Source organism: Ylistrum balloti, unplaced genomic scaffold (genome assembly GCF_031769215.1).
Source record: "Ylistrum balloti isolate Yb309-2 unplaced genomic scaffold, AGI_CSIRO_Ybal_v1 Utg371242, whole genome shotgun sequence".
Taxonomy (NCBI): Eukaryota; Metazoa; Mollusca; class Bivalvia; order Pectinida; family Pectinidae; genus Ylistrum; species Ylistrum balloti.
In genome coordinates, this window is record NW_026782672.1 from 159034 (window position 1) to 184400 (window position 25367).

General features: G+C 40.1%; 1 protein-coding gene across 2 annotated transcripts; it reads left to right on the forward strand.

The window, feature by feature from the left end:
- Positions 1–1270: 1270 nt before the first annotated feature.
- On the forward strand, positions 1271–25367 carry LOC132561615 (uncharacterized). 2 transcript variants are annotated; one of them, XM_060226314.1, is made up of 3 exons: positions 1271–1401; positions 12642–12803; positions 13682–13954. In XM_060226314.1, exons 1-3 carry the CDS (start codon positions 1350–1352, stop codon positions 13870–13872), a joined length of 405 nt encoding a protein of 134 aa, XP_060082297.1. In that variant the 5' UTR covers positions 1271–1349; the 3' UTR covers positions 13873–13954. The 2 variants fall into 2 exon arrangements, with proteins under 2 accessions (XP_060082297.1, XP_060082296.1); XM_060226313.1 differs by lacking the exons at positions 12642–12803; positions 13682–13954 and adding exons at positions 23251–23391; positions 23853–25367 and having other exon boundaries at positions 1282–1401.

A 25367-nucleotide genomic window follows, 5' to 3' on the forward strand; every position in this document is an offset into this window, starting at 1 on the left:
GCAGCAGGTCAGGACTGGACATGGACGAGGGGATGGGTGGGCAGCAGGTCAGGACTGGACATGGACGAGGGGATGGGTGGGCTGGCACAGACCCTTGCACGATTGTAACCAAGAGCTGTCGATAATAGTACGAGAAAGTTGGTCCATCTCGGACACAACGTAAGTAAGTGCTAGACGCTTCACTTTGGTCTTTTGTCTGAGGAAAGTGACCATGTGGTCATTAAAACGTCATACTTCTATTCCATTTATACGTTATTGTGACGATATTATCTTGTACGAAACTTTCTTGTATCGGCTGTTTTTAACCTTACACAAATACATACGGTAACAGAATAAAACTATATATGAGATCAGTATCGGCACAAGAATTGATGTTCTCCTGTATCAATGTTACGACTATCACTTCATTTCAATGTGTTTATTACTTTATTCATATTGATACGTTAGGGTCGCAGTGACGTAAAGGGAGATAACTCCGGTGTCATCTAATTACAGAATGGTAGTGATATTTGTGAGAGCAAATTTCTTTCATGTCTTCTTTTTCATGAAAGTTATTATGTAATTACCATTTCGATATGCTTGATCTTACCGTGCTGATGAATGATCGATCACTTAGATATATTTATATTTGTGAAACACTGCTAATGGTAACAGACGTGTGTGATTAAATTGTTGATATATCGTCTCTAATGTAGACATCTCACTGTTTATTATCAGAATACTGGATGTAAAATATATCGGTATGTTCATCATTTTTTTAACTTGAATGAAGTAAAGAGAATATTGATAATAACGGACCCCGGTAAAACAATGGTATTAAGTCTTTGTGTAAATGGTTCACGTCTGTTCTTCAAACTTGGCCTCAAAAAGTCTCAAATATCAGCATATCACAGAAAAGCGTGTCCAATCATTGTATCGCGACGTTGTACTACATAAATGCCCCAGGCTGAAGAATTCTGCTCCCTTACCTAGACTCCGTACGTATTTACATCCAGTTTTTACATTAACGGGTTTTCATATGTGTATCAAGCGGATGACGAGAGGTGAAGCTGGGGTGTCCATACTGATACATCATTTCTTAATGAAGCGACGAGCGGTTACATACTAGAGTCACTTCCTAAATCTTGCCACGGTTTGTTCTAATACAGAATTAAGGCTGTTATTGGTGTTATTTATCTTAAATCGATATCGACTGTCCTGTATGGGCCTCTTGTTGTCGGATGAAGCGCGGCTGTCAGTCTAATGAGCATGCGTGTGTGGATGTGTGTGCTACAATCGCGTCCATTTCACCTTGACATCAGCTGCAGGAAAATACACGCTGTGTTGTTTGTATACTCAAACGAACAAAAATGCAGAGAATAATTGTAACAACTGTGATATTAGGCAGCCTGGCCACTGTAGGTATGTATTTCATATCCCATATTTTGTTAAAAGTTAAATTGTCTCGTTATATTTGGTGATATAAAGACGTAAATTTATTGTGTAAACGAGAAGAAACACCCCTTTTTGGAGTGTTTGTGATCCACAAATCGTTCTTTTATGTTTCCATGACTACGCGGTACAGCATACAAACTATGTGCTGACGGTTTTCATTGGCGAAATACGTGGTAACATCAACAGACCTTTGTTAAACAATTTCTTAGTGTGATAAGCCAACAATCCAGGCCACGTCGTCGTTACCACTTCACCATGACCTCTAAAAACATCGCCGAGGGTATTTACCTGAGAAAAAATTCACAACGAAATGAAATGTTCTGTGGATAAAACTTTCTTATAAATCATGTATTTTTTACAAAATGAAAAAATACAAATTGAAATTGGTACTGAATTTATTTTCCTTGACCAGTTAAGCTTATGATAAGCTGTGTATAGTCCTATACATCCGACATCTCTGCTCCCTATATGTGAAGGTCACATAATGCTTGGTAGATTGTGACATTGACGAATCTGCGGTACTCTAACCGAAGCAGTATGTCTAGGGGAAAAGTTGATAATTTTAAATAAAATCGCGTTTGTTTTCAGCCATGCGTGTTCGTCTAAGCCTTTCAGCACAGACATCGCTGCTGCAAGCCAATCAATAATGAATCATATATATATAACTTAATACAACCGCTGAACCCTTTCAGTGGCGAATGCACTGTTCTTGCTTGTGAGCAGACTATTCGATATGAAAATCAAGGGGGCGTAGTATAACGAAGTGTTCGACCAGCAGAGATCGGATGATAATTTACATCCTTCCGACTGACTCAGATTTTCACGACTCAATGTAGAATGTTTGGAACTGTTTTTATTTCTATATTAACACTTCTCACGTTAGACTGGCTACTAGACAATGAAATATTTGTAAAGGATTGCTCTTCGAAATTCTTGTGTTAGCTTATCTCCCCTTGGTTTGGCACTATAGTCAGACAACTCTCAGAGAAATATACAATTGGGTTGTCTTCCCCTGGTTTGTAACTATAGTCAGACTTATCTTGGAGAAATTTACAATTAGCTTATATCCCCCTAGTTTGGAACTTAAGTCAGACCTATCTCAGAGAAATTACAATCAGCTTATCTCCCCCTGGATTGGAACTATAGTCAGACCTATCTCAGAGAAATTACAATCAGCTTATCTCCCCCTGGGTTGGAACTATAGTCAGACCTATCTCAGAGAAATTTTTCAAGTAGCTTATCTCCCCCTGGATTGGAAATATAGTCAGACCTATCTCAGAGAAATTTTTCAAGTAGCTTATCTCCCCCTGGATTGGAGCTATAGTCAGACTTATCTCAGAGAAATTTACAATTAGCTTATATCCCCCTAGTTTGGAACTAAAGTAAGACCTATCTCAGAGAAATATACAATTAGCTTATCTTCCCCTAGTTTGGAACTAAAGTCAGACCTATCTCAGAGAAATTACAATCAGCTTATCTCCCCCTGGGTAGGGACAGACCTATCTCAGAGAACTATGGATTGGAACTATAGACAGACCTATCTCAGAGAAATTTTTCAAGTAGCTTATCTCCCCCTGGATTGGAACTATAGTCAGACCTATCTCAGAGAAATTTTTCAAGTAGCTTATCTCCCCCTGGATTGGAACTATAGTCAGACCTATCTCAGAGAAATTACAATCAGCTTATCTCTCCCTGGTTTGGAACTATAGTCAGACCACTCTCAGAGAAATTTACAATCAGCTTATCTCTCCCTGGTTTTCAACTATAGTCAGACCTATCTCAGAAATTTACGATCATCTTATCTCCCCCTGGTTTGGAACTATAGTCAGACTTACAGAAAATGTAAAGACGATAAAGAATATATCAAATTATAGTATTTCGTTTTTATGACTGAGGCGGACTGTTGTATAATGTTTGTTATGTGATTAAATTTGTTATCTGATCCTTGACATAAGTACCGACTTAACAGATAACTGGATCCTGTCCAAAATAAGACCACTTTGTCAAGTACACAGTAACGATTAGACGCCAGTGATAAAATATTTGTATTTCGTAATCGTATGTATAAGAATGGTGTATTAAATGATAATGGTTTAACAATACGCCTTAGCATCACTGACATGTTCTAGAATGACAAAGCGTGTGTGATGCAATTTAATTCTACAACACAACTTTATCGAAACGAACGTTTTGTAGAATTCTGTATCCCAGGAAAATACTAGCCACAATGCATTGCTCGGTTAGTAACATCGCTTACGCTCGATCGGTTGGGCGCAAAACTGGCTGGATCCCAGGGGAGCATGTCCGATTATTTGGTGGTAGATCACACTGGTGGATTTCAGTCCCGGAGGTTTGCCGCGATGTCGCATGTCAGATTTTAATTCATACACGCTATTATTTTTGAAATCACGCAATAATGAAAGTTATAATGAAATCTAAAATTTAAATGTTTGGGTTCGTGCATTTTGCCGTCTTTATTTTGTCGTTTATGTAGCCTGATAAGTTTGAACACTTTCGGTCCTCACTTGGACGCAATTTAATTAACAATCTGGCTGTAATGTATATTTTCCAATTTTGCCACACATACAATTATAAATCTCTGTTTAGAGAGCTGTAGCTGCTGACCAACCTTTTTGGTAACTGGGACAATGCATTTTTAATTGCAGACTGATGGAGAGCTGAGTAAAGTAAAAGTCCTTGGTAGATACTTTTCTGGGCTAATTACTATAACATCGTTTTCTCTGTGCCGTGATTGCTGAAATGTTTTACTGTGTATAAATGTATATCAAGTATCCCCCTAGGCGGCGCCTGATGGAGCTGTTTGTCATCTTCATGTAGATTTCGTGACATACAGATAGGAATTTATGCACATCAAGAAAACATGTATATATATAATAGCAATACCTTCCCGACATTTCGAATAATTAACACATATTTATTGCGAGAATGTGTCATTTGTTTTCGCGTGTCCTAATATTGGAAAAAAAGGACAATAAGTGTTCCCTGAATTCACAAGAATCAGTATCAATTGTAAAATGTCAATAACTGAAACATTCTGCTGATACCGTCCTTTGTATATTAACATTCTGCTGATACAGAGTTGGTGTTGAGACCCTGTTACTGTTGATACAGGGTTGATGTTGAGACCCCTTACTGTTGATACAAGATTGGTGTTGAGACCCTGTTACTGCTGATACGGGGTTGGTGTTGAGACTCTGTTACTGCTGATACGGGGTTGGTGTTGAGACCCTGTTACCAATATGACAGGGGTTGTGTTGAGACCCCGTTATTGTTGATACGGGGTTGGTGTTGAGACCCTGTTACTGTTGATACCGGGTTGGTGTTGAGACCCTGTTACCAATATGACAGGGGTTGTGTTGAGACCCCATTATTGTTGATACGGGGTTGGTGTTGAGACCCTGTTACTGTTGATACGGGGTTGGTGTTGAGACCCCGTTACTGTTGATACAGGGTTGGTGTTGAGACCCTGTTACCAATGTGACAGGGTTTGTGTTGACCCTGTTACCAGGATTGGTGTTACTGTTACTGCTGATACAGAGTTGGTGTTGAGACCCTGTTACTGTTGAGGGTTGGTGTTGTTACCAATGTGACAGGGTTTGTGTTGAGACCCTGTTACTGCTGATACAGGGTTGGTATTGAGACCCCGTTACTGTTGATACGGGGTTGGTGTTGAGACCCCGTTACTGCTGATACTGGGTTGGTGTTACTGTTACTGATATTGGTGTTGAGACTCTGTTACTGTTGATACAGGGTTGGTGTTGAGACCCTGTTACCAATGTGACAGGGTTTGTGTTGAGACCCTGTTACTGTTGATACAGGATTGGTGTTGAGACTCTGTTATTGTTGATAAAGGGGTTGGTGTTGAGTCCCTGTTACTGCTGATACAGGGTTGGTATTGAGACCCTGTTACCAATGTGACAGGGTTTGTGTTGAGACCCTGTTACTGCTGATATAGGGTTGGTATTGAGACTCTGTTACCAATGTGACAGGGTTTGTGTTACTGTTACTGATACAGGGTTGCTGATACAGGGTTGGTATTGAGACTCTGTTACCAATATTACAGGGTTGGTGTTGAGACTCTGTTACTGCTGATACAGAGTTGGTATTGAGACTCTGTTACTGTTGATACGGGGTTGGTGTTGAGACCCTGTTACTGCTGATACAGGGTTGGTGTTGAGACCCTGTTACTGTTGATACAGGGTTGGTGGTGTTGATACCTTGTTACTGTTGATTCAGGGTTGGTGTTGAGACCCTGTTACTGTTGATACAGGGTTGGTGTTGAGACCTGTTACTGTACACGGGGTTGGTGTTGAGACCCCGTTACTGTTGATACAGGGTTGGTGTTGAGACCCTGTTACCAATGTGACAGGGTTTGTGTTGAGACCCTGTTACTGTTGATACAGGATTGGTGTTGAGACTCTGTTATTGTTGATATAGGGTTGGTGTTGAGACCCTGTTACTGCTGATACAGGGTTGGTATTGAGACCCTGTTACCAATGTGACAGGGTTTGTGTTGAGACCCTGTTACTGCTGATACAGGGTTGGTGTTGAGACCCTGTTACTGTTGATACAGGGTTGGTGTTGAGACCCTGTTACTGTTGATACAGGGTTGGTGTTGAGACCCTGTTACCAATGTGACAGGGTTTGTGTTGAGACCCTGTTACTGTTGATACAGGATTGGTGTTGAGACTGTTACTGATATAGGGTTGGTATTGAGATACAATGTGACAGGGTTTGTGTTGAGACCCTGTTACTGCTGATACAGGGTTGGTGTTGAGACCCTGTTACCAATGATGACAGGGTTTGTGTTGAGACCCTGTTACTGTTGATACAGGAGTTGAGACCCTGTGTTGAGACCCTGTTACTGTTGATACAGGATTGGTGTTGAGACTGTTACTGTTACTGTTGATACCAATGTGGGGTTTGTGACCCTTACAGGATTGGTGTTGAGACTCCGTTACTGCTGATATAGGGTTGGTATTGAGACTCTGTTACCAATGTGACAGGGTTTGTGTTGAGACCCTGTTACTGCTGATGCAGAGTTGGTATTCGAGACCCCGTTACTGTTGATACAGGGTTGGTGTTGAGACTCTGTTTACAGGGTTGGTGTTGAGTCCCTGTTACTGCTGATACAGGGTTGGTATTGAGACCCTGTTACCAATGTGACAGGGTTTGTGTTGAGACCCTGTTACTGTTGATACAGGGTTGGTGTTGAGACCCTGTTACCAATGTGACAGGGTTTGTGTTGAGACCCTGTTACTGTTGATACAGGGTTGGTGTTGAGACTCTGTTACAGGGTTGGTGTTGATACAGGGTTGGTGTTGAGACCCTGTTACTGTTGATACAGGGTTGGTGTTGAGACCCTGTTACCAATGTGACAGGGTTTGTGTTGAGACCCTGTTACTGTTGATACAGGATTGGTGTTGAGACTCTGTTATTGTTGATACAGGGTTTGTGTTGAGACGGTTGGTGTTGAGACCCTGTTACTGTTGATACAGGGTTGGTGTTGAGACCCTGTTACCAATGTGACAGGGTTTGTGTTGAGACCCTGTTACTGTTGATACAGGATTGGTGTTGAGACTCTGTTACTGTTGACCCTGTTACTGTTGATACAGGATTGGTGTTGAGACTCTGTTATTGTTGATATAGGGTTGGTGTTGAGACCCTGTTACTGCTGATACAGGGTTGGTATTGAGACCCTGTTACCAATGTGACAGGGTTTGTGTTGAGACCCTGTTACTGTTGATACAGGATTGGTGTTGAGACCCTGTTACTGCTGATACGGGGTTGGTGTTGAGACCCTGTTACCAATGTGACAGGGTTTGTGTTGAGACCCTGTTACTGTTGATACAGGATTGGTGTTGAGACTCTGTTACTGCTGATACGGGGTTGGTGTTGAGACCCTGTTACCAATGTGACAGGGTTTGTGTTGAGACCCCGTTACTGCTGATGCAGAGTTGGTATTCGAGACCCCGTTACTGTTGATACAGGGTTGGTGTTGAGACTCTGTTACTGCTGATACAGAGTTGGTATTGAGACTCTGTTACTGTTGATACGGGGTTGGTGTTGAGACCCTGTTACCAATGTGACAGGGTTTGTGTTGAGACCCTGTTACTGTTGATACAGGGTTGGTGTTGAGACCCTGTTACGAATGTGACAGGGTTTGTGTTGAGACCCTGTTACTGTTGATACAGGATTGGTGTTGAGACCCCGTTACTGTTGATACGGGGTTGGTGTTGAGACCCTGTTACTGCTAATACAGGGTTGGTGTTGAGACTCTGTTACTATTGATACAGGGTTGGTGTTGATACCTTGTTACTGTTGATACAGGGTTGGTGTTGAGACCCTGTTACTGTTGATACAGGGTTGGTGTTGAGACCCCGTTACTGTTGATACGGGTTTGGTGTTGAGACTCTGTTACTATTGATACAGGGTTGGTGTTGAGACCCTGTTACTGTTGAGACCCCGTTACTGTTGATACGGGGTTGGTGTTGAGACCCTGTTACTGCTGATACAGAGTTGGTATTGAGACCCCGTTACTGTTGATACAGGGTTGGTGTTCAGACCCTGTTACTGTTGATACAGGGTTGGTATTGAGACCCCGTTACTGTTGATACGGGGTTGGTGTTGAGACCCCGTTACTGCTGATACTGGGTTGGTTTTGAGACCCTGTTACCAATGTGACAGGGTTTGTGTTGAGACCCTGTTACTGTTAATACAGGATTGGTGTTGAGACTCCGTTACTGCTGATACAGGGTTGGTATTGAGACTCTGTTACCAATGTGACAGGGTTTGTGTTGAGACCCTGTTACTGCTAATACAGAGTTGGTATTCGAGACCCCGTTACTGTTGATACAGGATTGGTGTTGAGACTCTGTTATTGTTGATACGGGGTTGGTGTTGAAATCCTGTTACCAATTTGACAGGGTTTGTGTTGAGACCCTGTTACTGTTGATACAGGGTTTGTGTTGAGACCCTGTTACTGTTGATACAGGATTGGTGTTGAGACCCTGTTACTGCTGATACGGGGTTGGTGTTGAGACCCTGTTACCAATGTGACAGGGTTTGTGTTGAGACCCTGTTACTGTTGATACAGGATTGGTGTTGAGACTCTGTTACTGCTGATACGGGGTTGGTGTTGAGACCCTGTTACCAATGTGACAGGGTCTGTGTTGAGACCCTGTTATTGTTGATACGGGGTTGTTGTTGAGACCCTGTTACTGTTGATACGGGGTTGGTGTTGAGATACTGTTACTACTGATACAGAGTTGGTATTGAGACCCTGTTACTGTTGATACGGGGTTGGTGTTGAGACTCCGTTACTGTTGATACAGGGTTGGTGTTGAGACCCTTTTACTGTTGATTCAGGGTTGGCGTTGAGACTCCGTTACCGTTGATACAGGGTTGGTGTTGAGACCATGTTACTGTTGATACAGGCTTGGTGTTTAGACCCTGTTACGAATGTGACAGGGTTTGTGTTGAGACCCTGTTACTGTTGATACAGGATTGGTGTTGAGACCCCGTTACTGTTGATACGGGGTTGGTGTTGAGTGCCTGTTACTGCTGATACAGAGTTGGTATTCAGACCCCGTTACTGTTGATACGGGATTGGTGTTGAGACCCTGTTACTGCTGATACGGGGTTGGTGTTGAGACCCTGTTACTGTTGATACAGGATTGGTGTTGAGACCCCGTTACTGTTGATACAGGGTTGGTGTTGAGACCCTGTTACTGCTGATACAGAGTTGGTATTCAGAGACCCTGTTACTGCTGATACGGGGTTGGTGTTGAGACCCTGTTACTGTTGATACAGGGTTGGTGTTGAGACCCTGTTACCAATGTGTTAGGGTTTTTGTTGAAACCCTGTTACTGTGATACAGCATTGGTGTTGAGACCCTGTTACTGTTGATACAGGATTGGTGTTGAGACCCTGTTACTGTTGATACAGGATTGGTGTTGAGACCCAGTTACCATTGATGCGGCTCTGGGACAACAATACATCAATATAAACACGCTCGATATTAAATTGTCTCCTCGTCAGTTGATACTCCTATCGACAGGTCCTGATTAATACATGAAGAAAGCAGCCCAAACACAATCAACATTTGTTTTCTGATCTATTATATAATTCTTAATCGATGAAACCATGCAATTTAATACTGAACTGATATGGTGTTTTGAAACCATGATTATACAGACATTAACATAAAAATCATCTCAATCGAATCAGCTGCTCCTCAAACTCCTAACGAAACGATCCATCATCATCGATACTCCAGGCATCACGATCACTAGACCGTTACGGATCGTAACCCCTAAAATGTCGAGGATGCGATCGATAGGATCAAAACAAAGCAGCTAGCCAGGTTGATAAATTCCGCCTCTGACAAAGACAACAAACTAGAATTATATATGGAACCAGGAGAAGCAAAATACCTCAACTTTCAATTAGTGTCACCACATACAAATCTGACGTGTTATGGGTACGAACTATTTCCTTGTTTATGACATTTTGAACGTTACACGCCGTTACCGCGCCGTTACAACTATTGGTGTTTGCCATTTTCGGGCGTAAGATGGCGTTTTCTTTTTCAAATAAAACAGCAGTGTCAAAACTCCCGTTGTCCTACGTACAACAAATACGTGACTTGCTGGAGGCAGCCATTGGAACAAAAGAAATGTGAGTTTATTTCGCCTTGCTACTAACCATATCCTATGTCTGCTTAAGAAATATAACCTTTTCGCTCCACCTAGTTCAGACTAACATTCTTTAAGCTCTGTCCGGTTCGGGCTAACAACGTTTTTTGTTATTTCCGGTTTAGACAATTTTTTTTCTTTGTGACTTGTTGGTGGCAGACATTTGTAAAAAAAGATAGAAATCTTCATGCTAAAAACTGCAGCTGCTGTTAAGTGTCAGCCCCTTGTATGTGTGTATATGTCAAGGCTACACATGTCGTTGTTTTGTCGCACTAGGCTAGGTATTACATCAGCCTGTTAATTAATTAATAGAAATGGAAAATACGTCATGTTTACCGAGAAGTTACAAACTCCAAAGTGATATGATTAACAATGATGGCTATTTCGTTGCGTCTTTTCTGAAATATGGTAAACATGTTTAATCTATGTGTTGAGCACGTTTAGAGGAGTTATGATCGCCGGTATGTATGTGTATATAAATGTATATGTAGACGCTTAATCTCATTGTGACATCATTCCTTCTGCCTGGCAGACATTGCATGCGATCCTGTTAAAGGCATTAATGAAAAAAAAAAACCATTTAGCGCCTAATACCGCTATGAACTGCTGGGACTTTTGCTTGTTTTGAAATGTTCACATTAAGGAAGCTGTCATTTGCAAAATTGTGCTGGACGACATTTTTTAAGTGAAACATTTTACATCAAACGATAGTTTAGTAACGGTTAAGAAACTTCATCGCATGTGTGGACGTGTTCAATATAAATGATTGCGTACCCGTGATGCTTTGTGTTGATACGGTGATGGTGTGTTGTTTGTGATCGTTGTTGTTTGTTATAGTTATTTACTGATAATATGTTCCCGTATCATTAGGTGACGTCAAACCCACGTGTCATTAGGACCGTATCATTAGGTGACGTCAAACCCACGTGTCATTAGGACCATATCATTAGGTGACTCAAACCCACGTGTCATTAGGACCGTATCATTAGGTGAAGTCAAACCAATGTGTCATCAGGACCATATCTTTAGGTGACGTCAAACCCACGTGTCATCAGGACCGTGTCATTAGGTGACGTCAAACCCACGTTTCATTAGGACCGTATTATTAGGTGAAGTCAAACCCACGTGTCATTAGGACCGTATCATTAGGTGACGTCAGACCCATATGTCATTAGGACCGTATCGTTAGGTGACGTCAAACCCACGTGTCATTAGGACCATATCATAAGTTGACGTCAAACCCACGTGTCATTAGGACCGTATCATGAGGTGACGTCAAACCCACGTATAAATAGGACCGTATCATTAGGTGAGGTCAAACCCATATGTCATTAGGACCGTATCACTAGGTGACGTCAAACCCACGTGTCATAAGGACTGTATCATTAGGTGACGTCAAACCCACTTTTCATTAGGACCGTATCATTAGGTGACGTCAAACCCACGTGTCAATAGGACCGTATCATAAGGTGAAGTCAAACCCACGTGTCATTAGGAACGTATCATTAGATGACGTCAAACCCACGTGTCATTAGGACTGCATCACTAGGTGACGTCAAACTCGCGTGTCATTATGACCGATGTGCATAATGAATGAAACAACTACTAAAAACAATCATCCGGTCCACCCTGAATGTCACTGAAAACATCCTCATTAATTACATTGATCAATAACTTGTCCTTCAATACTCAATATATACATCCTGAATTTCCATACGGACAAGCAATCTGCGAACATAGACATTCTCTAACATTTCTGGTCATATTATGAAACGTTAAGTAGACATTTTTCCGTGTGTGTCAGCCTGCCCACACACTCGACTCTTTCATACTGAATTGCACAAAAGTACAGGGTATATTGTATGATTAAGTAAAGGCTGTTATCAAATTGAATTGCACAAAAGTATAGGCTATATTGTATGGTTAAGTAAAGGCTGTTATCAAACTGAATTACACAAAAGTACAGGCTATATTGTATGGTTAAGTAAAGGCTGTTATCAAACTGAATTACACAAAAGTACAGGCTATATTGTATGCTGTTTGCTTTGTTAGCATGCTCATGTTCTGCTTGGTTCTTTGTGCTATAAAGGCTGTAATTTTTATCTTAATTATGTCACACACACACACACACACACACACACATATATATATATACATATATATCTGTTTTCTGTATTGGTATATTAATCCTGTCTCTGATTCTTATATGTATATATTTTGTTGAATTCCTTAATATTTCTATTTCATTTCTCACAATTATGGCCCCGTTAAGAATGTTGCTTTCAGTCTTGTTTCGATCTTGTTTTCTAATTATCGCTTAGTTCATGTTTATGCTGTTTTTTTTATGTTTGGTAACAAAAGTAAGCCACGTTACATTAACCATTAGTTATACGTGGAATAAACTAAGGTTGTTTTTGTAAATAACCGTATGTTCTACATGAAAACGATTTACACGTGTTGTTAATTAAAAGTCTCGTGATTAATTTTCAGGCTATACACTATCGTGTTACAACTGTCGATCCGACCGAACTCCGGGCTGCGGAAGGACGCTCACTGTGGCGGAGAGGGAGAAGGGAAATTATATCTCCGAGTGTGACGCTTCTTTATCTCCTGTAGGGTGTAAGAAAATAATCACCAATGAATACATTCAAGGTAGCGTATTAGATTCTATTATATCATTTTTCATTAAAATTTAACATAATGGACAAATGCTATGGTGAATATTCACACTTATCGTGGTCGTAATTAACCAAATGGACAAATGCTATGGTGAATATTCACACTTATCGTGGCCGTAACTAACAATTAGTCAAATGGACAAATGCTATGGTGAATATTCCCTCCTATCGTGATCGTAATTAAGGTAGGCTGTGTACTGCCATTTGTAAACTTGAGAAAAATGTTGAAAAGTGATATTTCCAATTGTAAAAATATCTATATCAAGATTTGTTGGAGCATGCAATTTTACTTTGCATACAAAATTGGATTGGTATTGAATTGTGTTTTCGGAAGGTAGAATTCCAAGGCTGAAATCTTGACATGTAATATTGGTTGCTCGAGAATGTAAGTGTGAGGCTGTAAATTTGACCCTTTTTTATTTCAGAGCTTGTTGTTTGAGGCTGTAACCTTGACCCTGTTTTATTTCAGAGCTTGTTGTTTGAGGCTGTAACCTTGACCCTGTTTTATTTCAGAGCTTGTTGTTTGAGGCTGTAACCTTGACCCTGTTTTACTTCAGAGCTCGCTGATTGAGACTGTTACCTTGACCTTGTTTGTTTTAGAGCTGGTTTATTGAGATCGTAACCTAGATCTTGTTTGTTTCAGTTGTCCTAAGCTGTAATTGTGATGTTGTTTGTTGTAGAACTGGTTGTCCTAAGCTGTAATTGTGATGTTGTTTGTTGTAGAACTGGTTGTCCGTGGATGTAATTGTGATGTATTTTGTTGTAGAACTGGTTGTCCGTGGCTGTAATTGTGATGTTGTTTGTTGTAGAACTGGTTGTCCGTGGCTGTAATTATGATGTTGTTTGTTGTAGAACTGGTTGTCCGTGGCTGTAACTACAATATTTCCGCCAGTAAACACTTGCCGTTGGGCTGTAAGGAATACATGCATTCCAGTGTATGTCGCTGTGTTGGAGATGGATGTAATGGTCAAGGAAGACTGGTCAGTGACACGATGTTCCTGTTAGTAACAGCGATGACTACTGCAGTCCTGACCTTTTGCTGAAGAAATCGAGACTGACAACGCACGAGTGAACACACCAGTACCTGTTTTGATCGTTTGAACTGAAAATTGAAAGATTTCTTTAAGACGGAAAGAGGGGGGGTGGGGGGGGGGGGGGGGTGTTTTATTTTTTCTTCATTATGGGAATGTATTATCATATCAAATATTAAAAGAACGGAACCAAATTACAGTGGTGATGCACAATTCTCAAAAGCAGGGACGTATAATACATACATATTATATATCTCAGTCAGAAGTAAAAAGCTGGAGCATGGCGACAACAATTGATCTACCGCTTGTATAGCCGACTGACGGAAGAAGTGAGGATGGTTTACGAAAGAATTGGACCGTTCTAGTGTCCGATTCTTTATTCTGACGGCGTTTGTTTTATAACGATATTTATAACGTGTTCGTTAGTCGCGGTTAGTTGTTTATTAACAAACAATATATAGCTCAGCTCACCTATAGATAAACACGGTTAATAATATTAAATAATTGAGTTTTTTGGAACGGAATCCTTGTTCTCGTGCATATGCTGGTACTGTTGTTGTTGAGAAATGTGTAATTAGTGACACAGATATTGGGCCCAAAGGGGCACATTGATGTACTGATTTTATAGCTGAAGCAAAACTATATACACAATTCCTGCCGAAATTATTTATGAATCGAGGTTATGACCTTTTGAACTTGTCACAAAATGCACTTATGATTTCATATCAATTATTTGTACTCTCTTTTTAATGTTGTATGCTGTAATTTTGATGTTAGTCCACATTGTGTGTCTGCAGTATTGTTCAGATCCAATACTATATGCTTGTGATTGTCCATGGAGTCAGAGAATCGGACAACTACATGTTCCAAACAGAAATTACAGGATGATGGCTTATATAGGGTAGCCCCGTTCTGTCAGAGAAGATGAAAAAGTCGCTTGTTTATGTTTACAATCAGTAACATATTGTAAGGCATTCTTCTCCACCAGGACGGAAGTGTTTACCTAGCCATGGCATTGGGGTCAGCAGAGGTCATAACATGGTCTTAGAGTTAGAAGAGGATATTGGGGTCAGTAGGGTAGCAGGGTAAGGACATGATACTACGATCAGAGTAGGGCTTTTGAGTTAGAGTAGGATTTCGGGGCCAGAGTAGGATATTGGGACCAGAGTAGAATATCGGGGCCAGAGTAGGATATTGGGACCAGAGTAGAATATCGGGGCCAGAGTAGGATATTGCGACCAGAGTAGAATACCGGGGCCAGAGTAGGATATTGGGACCAGAGTAGGATATTGGGACCAGAGTAGAATATCGGGGCCAGAATAGGATATTGGGACCAGAGTAGGATATTGGGACCAGAGTAGAATACCGGGGCCAGAGTAGGATATTGGGACCAGAGTAGGATTTCGGGGCCAGAGTAGAATATCGGGGCCAGAGTAGGATATTGGGACCAGAGTAGGATATTGGGACCAGAGTAGAATACCGGGGCCAGAGTAGGATATTGGGACCAGAGTAGGATTTCGGGGCCAGAGTAGAATATCGGGGCCAGAGTAGGATATTGGGACCAGAGTAGGATATATATTTAGGTTAGAACAGAATATAGGTGTCAGAACTCGGGTAAAAAAATACGACCGGAAGACCAATGGAGGTACGTTTTAGAATTTCAAAGAAATATGTTGGATGTCTTGATTCACATTTTCTTACTTTTTTCATCGATTTTTCATTCCTGAATGTTGCTTTATTGTATTTGTGTGAATGTGCGTAAAGGAAATAACTCTCCGACTTACAAGTATATGGGTTACATATTGCTATTTAATTGAAACAAACAGTCCTATTGCATGAACAGCATTTCAAGGACCTTCGTGACATCACTGTCGCATTTATAAGCGATGTTCCGGCCCATTATTCAACTTGTCAGCCTCGGACTTTGTTTCCATATTGAGATATGACGGACACGTAAAGATATATGTATGTTTACCATCAGATCGTTCGTCTGTTATCTTTGTTTTTACCAAAAATAGAAATAAAAATATCGTTACAAAATATTAGAATGTTTATGTAATCATGTATGATGTGTTTATTTCTCACAGAAGTTGTTTATTGTTTGTTTCGTTATTGTAACAAAATAAAAGATTTTATAAAGCCGTTGCCTTCTTTGTCACATTAAGTGGTTTATGAATAGTGATATTCCTTCATGCTAATTTATTTATGGGATACACTGATATTAGTGAAAGGACGCAGGGCCCGAACCCCGGACAAGGATACGATAATAAATGGTTTATTTTATGGGGAAGTCGTCGCTTCAGAATGAGTCTAATGGCAAGGGGGGCGTCATCTAGTTTATTGTTTTTTAACCCGCCATTTTCAGATGATGGGCCTTTCAGATCGCCCTTTGTCCATGGTCCATGGTACGTCTGTCCGTTAACAACAACTTTATCGTTATATCTCGAGATGAAGAATCATATTCAAATTTCGATTGTAGGAATTTCAAGATTTTATATATCATTGGTAAAAACAACGAACAGACCACTTAAAGATACAAATTGGTTGGCGCTAGGATAGCCTGTGCGTTGTAAATTGATGATTATATTTATCATCTACAATGTGTGTTCATCTCTTCACATTTAAAACCATATATATCAATTGTGGTCTCATATCATATACTCTTGTGGTCTCATACTCTTTTGGTCTCATATTCATACTCTTGTGGTCTCATTCTATTGTGGTCTCAAAAACAACTTGTGGTCTCATAGATACAAATGTGGTCTAGGATACTGTTGTGGTCTATTTATTCTGCGTTGTGGTCTCATACTCTTGTGGTCTCATACTCTTTTGGTCTCATATGTCTCATACTCTTGTGGTCTCATACTCTTGTGGTCTCATATGTCTCATACTCTTGTGGTCTCATTCTCTTGTGGATACTCTTGTGGTCTCATACTCTTGTGGTCTCATAGGTCTCATACTATTGTGGTCTCATTCTGTTGTGGTCTCATACTATTGTGGTCTCATTCTGTTGTGGTCTCATACTCTTGTGGTCTCATACTCTTTTGGTCTCATATGTCTCATACTCTTGTGGTCTCATTCTGTTGTGGTCTCATTCTCTTGTGGTCTCATACTCTTGTGGTCTCATTCTGTTGTGGTCTCATACTGTTGTGGTCTCATTCTGTTGTGGTCTCATACTTTTGTGGTCTCATTCTGTTGTGGTCTCATAGGTCTCATACTCTTGTGGTCTCATTCTGTTGTGGTCTCATTCTGTTGTGGTCTCATACTATTGTGGTCTCATTCTGTTGTGGTCTCATACTCTTGTGGTCTCATATACTCTTGTGGTCTCATACTATTGTTATCTCATATGTCTCATACTCTTGTGGTCTCATTCTGTTGTGGTCTCATTCACTTGTGGTCTCATATTCTTGTGGTCTCATATGTCTCATACTCTTGTGGTCTCATTCTCTTGTGGATACTCTTGTGGTCTCATAGGTCTCATACTATTGTGGTCTCATTCTGTTGTGGTCTCATACTCTTGTGGTCTCATACTCTTTTGGTCTCATATGTCTCATACTCTTGTGGTCTCATACTCTTGTGGTCTCATATGTCTCATACTCTTTTGGTCTCATACTCTTGTGGTCTCATACTCTTGTGGTCTCATATGTCTCATACTCTTGTGGTCTCATTCTCTTGTGGTCTCATTCTCTTGTGGTCTCATATGTCTCATACTCTTGTGGTCTTATTCTTTTGTGGTCTCATATGTCTCATTCTGTTGTGGTCTCATTCTGTTGTTGTCTCATACTATTGTGGTCTCATTCTGTTGTGGTCTCATACTCTTGTGGTCTCATACTCTTGTGGTCTCATTCTCTTGTGGATACTCTTGTGGTGTCATACTCTTGTGGTCTCATTCTGGTGTGGTCTCATACTCTTGTGGTCTCATACTCTTTTGGTCTCATATGTCTCATATTCTTGTGGTCTCATACTCTTGTGGTCTCATACTCTTGTGGTCTCATTCTGTTGTGGTCTCATACTCTTGTGGTCTCATACTCTTTTGGTCTCATATGTCTCATATTCTTGTGGTCTCATACTCTTGTGGTCTCATATGTCTCATACTCTGGTGGTCTCATTCTGTTGTGGTCTCATTCTCTTGTGGATACTCTTGTTGTCTCATACTCTTGTGGTCTCATACTCTTGTGGTCTCATATACTCTTGTGGTCTCATACTATTGTTATCTCATATGTCTCATACTCTTGTGGTCTCATACTCTTGTGGTCTCATATACTCTTGTGGTCTCATACTATTGTTATCTCATATGTCTCATACTCTTGTGGTCTCATACTGTTGTGGTCTCATACTCTTGTGGTCTCATATGTTGTCTCATACTCTTGTTGTCTCATACTCTTGTTGTCTCATACTCTTGTGGTCTCATTCTGTTGTGGATACTCTTGTGGTCTCATACTCTTGTGGTCTCATTCTGTTGTGGTCTCATACTCTTGTGGTCTCATACTCTTTTGGTCTCATATGTCTCATACTCTTGTGGTCTCATACTCTTGTGGTCTCATATGTCTCATACTCTTGTGGTCTCATACTCTTGTGGTCTCATACTCTTGTGGTCTCATACTCTTGTGGTCTCATATGTCTCATACTATTGTGGTCTCATTCTGTTGTGGTCTCATGCTCTTGTGGCCTCATACTCTTTTGGTCTCATACTCTTGTGGTCTCATACTCTTTTGGTCTCATACTCTTGTGGTCTCATGTCTCATTCTTGGTCTCATTCTCTTGTGTCTCATACTCTTGTCTCATACTCTTGTGGTCTCATACTCTTTGTGTTCTGTTGTGGTCTCATACTCTTGTGGTCTCATACTCTTTTGGTCTCATATGTCTCATACTCTTGTTGTCTCATACTCTTGTGGTCTCATATGTCTCATACTCTTGTGGTCTCATTCTCTTGTGGATACTCTTGTGGTCTCATAATCTTGTGGTCTCATATGTCTCATACTCTTGTGGTCTCATACTCTTGTGGTCTCATATGTCTCATACTCTTTTGGTATCATACTCTTGTGGTCTCATACTCTTGTGGTCTCATACTCTTGTGGTCTCATATGTCTCATACTCTTGTGGTCTCATACTCTTGTTGTCTCATACTCTTGTGGTCTCATACTCTTGTGGTCTCATACTCTTGTGGTCTCATCCTCTTGTGGTCTCATACTCATTTGGACTCATATGTCTCATTCTCTTGTGGTCTCATTCTGTTGTGGTCTCATTCTGTTGTGGATACTCTTGTGGTCTCATACTCTTGTGGTCTCATATATGTCTCATACTCTTGTTGTCTCATTCTCTTGTGGTCTCATTTGTCTCATACTCTTGTGGTCTCATACTCTTGTGGTCTACTCTTTTGGACTCATATGTCTCATGGTCTCATATGTCTCATGCTCTTGTGGCCTCATACTCTTTTGGTCTCATACTCTTGTGGTCTCATACTCTTTTGGTCTCATATGTCTCATACTCTTTTGGTCTCATACTCTTGTGGTCTCATACTCTTTTGGTCTCATATGTCTCATACTCTTGTGGTCTCATATTCTTGTGGTCTCATATGTCTCATACTCTTGTGGTCTCATTCTCTTGTGGATACTCTTGTGGTCTCATACTCTTGTGGTCTCATATTATGTTGTGGTCTCATACTCTTGTGGTCTCATACTCTTGTGGTCTCATATGTCTCATACTCTTGTGGTCTCATACTCTTGTGGTCTCATACTATTGTTATCTCATATGTCTCATACTCTTGTGGTCTCATACTCTTGTGGTCTCATACTCTTGTGGTCTCATACTCTTTTGGTCTCATATGTCTCATACTCTTGTGGTCTCATTGTCTTGTTGATACTCTTGTTGATACTCTTGTGGTCTCATACTCTTGTGGTCTCATACTCTTGTGGTCTCATTATGTTGTGGTCTCATACTCTTGTGGTCTCATACTCTTTTGGTCTCATATGTCTCATATTCTTGTGGTCTCATACTCTTGTGGTCTCATATGTCTCATACTCTTGTGGTCTCATACTCTTGTGGTCTCATACTCTTGTGGTCTCATACTCTTTTGGACTCATATGTCTCATACTCTTTTGGTCTCATACTCTTGTTGTCTCATACTCTTTTTGTCTATTATGTCTCATAGTCTTTTGGTCTAATACTCTTGTGGTCTCATACTCTTTTGGTCTCATATGTCTCATACTCTTGTGGTCTCATCTCTTGTCTCATCTCTTTGTCTCATGGTCTCATACTCTTGTGGTCTCATGGTCTCTTGTGGTCTCATACTCTTGTGGTCTCATTCTCTTGTGGATACTCTTGTGGTCTCATAATCTTGTGGTCTCATATGTCTCATACTCTTGTGGTCTCATATGTCTCATACTCTTTTGGTCTCATACTCTTGTGGTCTCATACTCTTGTGGTCTCATATGTCTCATACTCTTGTGGTCTCATTCTCTTGTGGATACTCTTGTTGTCTCATACTCTTGTGGTCTCATACTCTTGTGTCTTATACTCTTGTGGTCTCATTTTGTTGTGGTCTCATTCTGTTGTGGATACTCTTGTGGTCTCATACTCTTGTGGTCTCATACTCTTGTGGTCTCATATGTCTCATACTCTTGTGGTCTCATTCTGTTGTGGTCTCATTCTCTTGTGGTCTCATATTCTTGTGGTCTCATATGTCTCATACTCTTGTGGTCTCATTCTCTTGTGGATACTCTTGTGGTCTCATACTCTTGTGGTCTCATTCTGTTGTGGTCTCATACTCTTGTGGTCTCATACTCTTGTGGTCTCATAGGTCTCATACTCTTGTGGTCTCATTCTGTTGTGGTCTCATAGGTCTCATACTCTTGTGGTCTGATAGGTCTCATACTTTTGTGGTCTCATTCTGTTGTGGTCTCATAGGTCTCATACTCTTGTGGTCTCATAGGTCTCATACTGTTGTGGTCTCATACTCTGGTGCATGCCTCATCGCCACGCACGAATATCGATAAATATGTGAATTTACAGTTGTGTTGGTTTGTATTTCGCGCGTTTAAATATGTCTCCGAGAAACAAAAACCGTTGTATAAAGTCTTACCCCTATTCCGTCAGAAATATGATCTTTTACGCTAATTTTTATTCCTAGAGGCTGAGAGTATCGACTGTTCCAAGGAGTGTGCATAGCTTTGAGGCTAGGCCAGCTAACCGAATGTTTTCGTTGAATTTGTGTTCCTAAACCTAGGAATAGATGTAAACTATATTTATTCAATTTACTCACATTTAATTGTAGTTATTTACCAAGATATTGTCGAAAGTCAGTTTTTAATTAATATTTACACATAAGTTGATGTACTCTCAGCGTGACGTATGGTGATGCATACGTATACTCTGTTTCTTGTTAAAAACTTTTATCAACCCTTTTCTTACCAAATGTCGTTTAGACATAATGGAATGGCAGTGTATTAGATATCTCAAAATTTATCCAATGCTTCTTCGCGCTTGCGTTGGACTGAGGTTAAAGATCAGTGTCACTGTTACAACTCGTCGTCCGTATGGCGTCCGTCAGCATTTTACTAAAAATCGCTACTAGTCATGGACGACTGAAAAAACGGTCAGAAGCATTCTTGGTGAAGGGGAACCAAGTTTATAAAAATGTTGGGTTTCTACACCCAGGGTCGGGAGGTGTGAGGCCCAAAAAGGGAAATTTGGCATGTTCTTTAAAATCCAATTCCTCTTGTAGTGATGAGTGGAAATTTCCCAATTTGATTTGAAGAATTTTTCAATGAGAGAAATCAGTCTTGTATAGACGTGTTGTCTCGGTCCCCTGGGTCGGAAGGATGCGGAACCCAATAAGGGAAATAGAGCAAATTCTTTAAAACCATTCTTCACCTGTAGGCAAGAATGTGAATATTTCCCAAAAACGGCTGAAGTATTCTAGGGTGAAGGAGAATTAATCCTGTATAACATTAGGCCTCGGTCCCTTGGGACGAAAGGGGCGTGGCTCAATACGGAAATAGAGTAAATTATTTAAAATTCTTCTCCTTCTGCAGTAAATTAATGACTTTTGCCCAAATTGGGTCTGAAGCATTCTTGGGTGAAGGGAAATCAATCTTGTACTGACATAAGGTCTCGGTCCCTTGGAGCGGGGGAGGTGGAGTCAAATTGGGGAAATAGAGCAAATTTTTTAAAACCCTACTCCTCCTGTAGGCCATTGGCCAAATTTGGTCTGAAGCATCTTTGGGAAAGTGGAACCAATTTTTTATGGATATTGGTGCTCGGCCTCCATGGGACGGAGGGAGGGGCCCAGAAATGTAAATTTTGCAATTCTACTTCTCCTGTAGGAATGAATTGATTTAGCCGAAATTTAGTCTGAAGCATCCTTGGTGGAAGTGGAATCAATCTCTAGGGGAAAGGTAAGGTTTAAAACATCAGTCTTCCATACAAGGATATTATCGAAGTTTGTCTGAAGCAATTTCTATGAAAAGTGAATCTGCCATCTGTTTGACCACAAGGTCGAGACCCGAAAGGCAAATAACATCAGAGATTGCTTGTCGTAATTGAAATTTAATGAATATGGGTGGAAACGATATCAAGATGGCGAGCTTAGTAGCCCTTAACCAAAGGCCCCTCATCCACCAATTCCATCATTTGAGTGTGTTACGTCATCGCTTTTGTTTACCTACCTATCTGTATCTAAGATGGCGGAGTATGTTGATTGACGAGTTGATTTTGACGACGTTATTGATGATTTTGGCTTTGGCAGAGTACGTATTTCGACTGACGGGTTAAGGGTAAACGTTTATGATAAAATGACACAAAATTGATAGAAATCAAATGAGAAGTCAATAGAACACAAGTAAAAATCACCGGGTTAAGGTCAAATTTGAACTATTTTCCTGGTTTTTTTTTATAATAATATGGAATAAAGCTGGCTAAAATCAAATACAAAGTTGCCAAACTGCAGGAGAAGGTCACCAGGTCAAATGTCAAAAGCTAAATTATTTAGTGATTGATAATTTGCAATAACATGAAGCAAAATTGGCCGGAGTCAAACGAGAAATCTCCCGACTACAAGTCTAGGTCACAAATAAATAAATCGATGATAAATTTTCTATGTTTTACAGGTAACTGCATGATAGAATCAAATGAGAAACAGGCAAAGCTCACGAGGTCAATCCGATTAATTTATACTTGTAGATAATTTTTAAGTATCATGATCATAACATGACGTCACAATAAGTCATTTACACGTGTGTAAATATTTTACATGAGTATATTCACAATGTTATTTTGTTTTTCGCATCGATGATTTACGTGAACTTAACCCTATCCATAACACAACCGTTTATAGTGTTAGTCAACATTCAGTTGTTTCCCGATGAACACGAGATGTTATCTGTTTTGCAGCCTGGGCTGGTATGTGTGTAGTATGCCGGTCAGACCGCGATTCCGGCTGTGGTGAGACGATGGACATGAAGATTGTGAACGACTATGCAATGAAGTGCAACTCAAGTGTATGCGACAAGAGGGTCAACGATGAGATTCATAGTAAGTACAAGTTTATAGTGACTTGCTGCAATTTCTGGACAACATTCTCAAATTACTTAGGAAGGTTCCACTTGGTCCTCTACTGTGCATGTTCTATTTTGGAGACAAAAAGGTCCAGAGGCGGCCATCTTGGATTTTTACAATTATACTAGCTTGTAGACCTGTGGTAAATTAAATATGCTGGTTCCCCTTTGTCCCTTGTTTTTCATATTCAATATGGAGGGCTGATACGAAAATAATATGGCTGACAGGTGACCATCTTGGATATTCGAAAGTTTGGTATTTTTAATCTATATCTCAGAAAGATAAAGATGAATTATATTTAAATTTCACGTGTAGGTTTCATGTAATTTTGATGTCATGCACCTTCCCTGACAAGCCAAGTTTACGCCATGGTATGTTTGAATCATACACATTAAACCCATGTCTTGTAACGAGTATGTTTACTTTTGTACTTACAGAACTCGTGATTCGGCAGTGTGGCTCGGACGCGGCAGTGGACGAGGAATACTTCTCCCACAAATGTAAGGAACTGACAAATATCAAGGTGTGTAAATGTAAGGGAGACATGTGCAATGGTCAGTCCCAAATAAGGTCCAGTCTGAGCATGCTTACCGGCGTTCTATTGGTCGTCATTGCAGTTATACGATAAAAAGCACTCGGACAATACTATAAGAAAAGACACATGTAAAACAAATATTGTATACCCTTATATGGACATCACAATTATCATAGGCTGTAAACGTGAACCATTGAAAAACTTGTTTTTTTGTACCAAAACTGAGACCATTAACATCACTATTGACCATGGAGGATGTTGGCAGTACTTTTCTACAGAGTGAATATACGTAACTCGACCGAGAATTTGTATATAACTTTGTATACTTTGAGACGTCTGTCACATTTGATTTTAATGATAGAATTTGAGGAATTGTAATGTCATTTTAGTCTTGAATATTAGTGATATCATGTTAGAATTTGAATGATGGCGACTTCATTGTTATTTGAGTGATGTTGTCGTCATTGTAGAGTCTGAGTGATGCTGACGTCATTTTAGCGTTTGAGTGATGCTGACGTCATTTTAAAGTCGGAGTGATTCTAAAGTCGCTTAAGAGTATGAATAACGTAAACGTCATTTTAAATTTTGAGTGATGCTAACGACATTTAGAGTCTGAGTGATGCTGACGTCATTGCAGAGTCTGAGTGATTGTGGCGTCATTTTAAAATCTGGGTGATGTTAACGATTTTATGCAAACTTTTACTTAACAGTTCCACGCATTATTGTATAAATTGTAGTCGTTGTTGCCAAGGTAACAGATCAAACAGCCAAAACGTTGCCAAACGCTATTCTGATTTATTATTGGATTTCAATACCTTTTGTGCTATTCTTGTGCAGTGTCTTAATTTGATAGTCGGAAAGTTGTGATATTCTTTGACACTATGTGTAATGTATGTAATCAAGAGAAGACTTGCATTTAAAAAATTACGAAACAAATAGAATGCCGAATGATTGTTTGATATTTCATCTTTTACCCAACATATTGATGCTTTGTATTTTGAATATTTTCTTCGTTTAGGTTGAAATGATGAGAATGTGTGTTGTTATCATGATACATGTCACATTATGTATAAATGATCATCTTCTAGGTCCTCATTTGATAACAGTATTCAGGAACTGATTTATAAAGTGTGGTGGTTGCCATAGACGTCGTTCGAACGTCATGTTGAAATGTATTCAAATGTATGATATTTTCATGTAGCTATGTAAACAATAGTTTTAGATGGCAGATATAGCCTCAGTAGTGTGAAATAAAGAATTCTATACAGATTGTTGGCAGTGTGTGTAAAACATAGCATGAAATAGACTAAGTCTAGGTAATTACACTATCATTCCTCTTAAGCTTTTCGGTGCTCAGTCTGGTTTTCTTTCCAGTTATGAATTTGATGTGCTGTACTTAAATAAAGAATTATTTCAA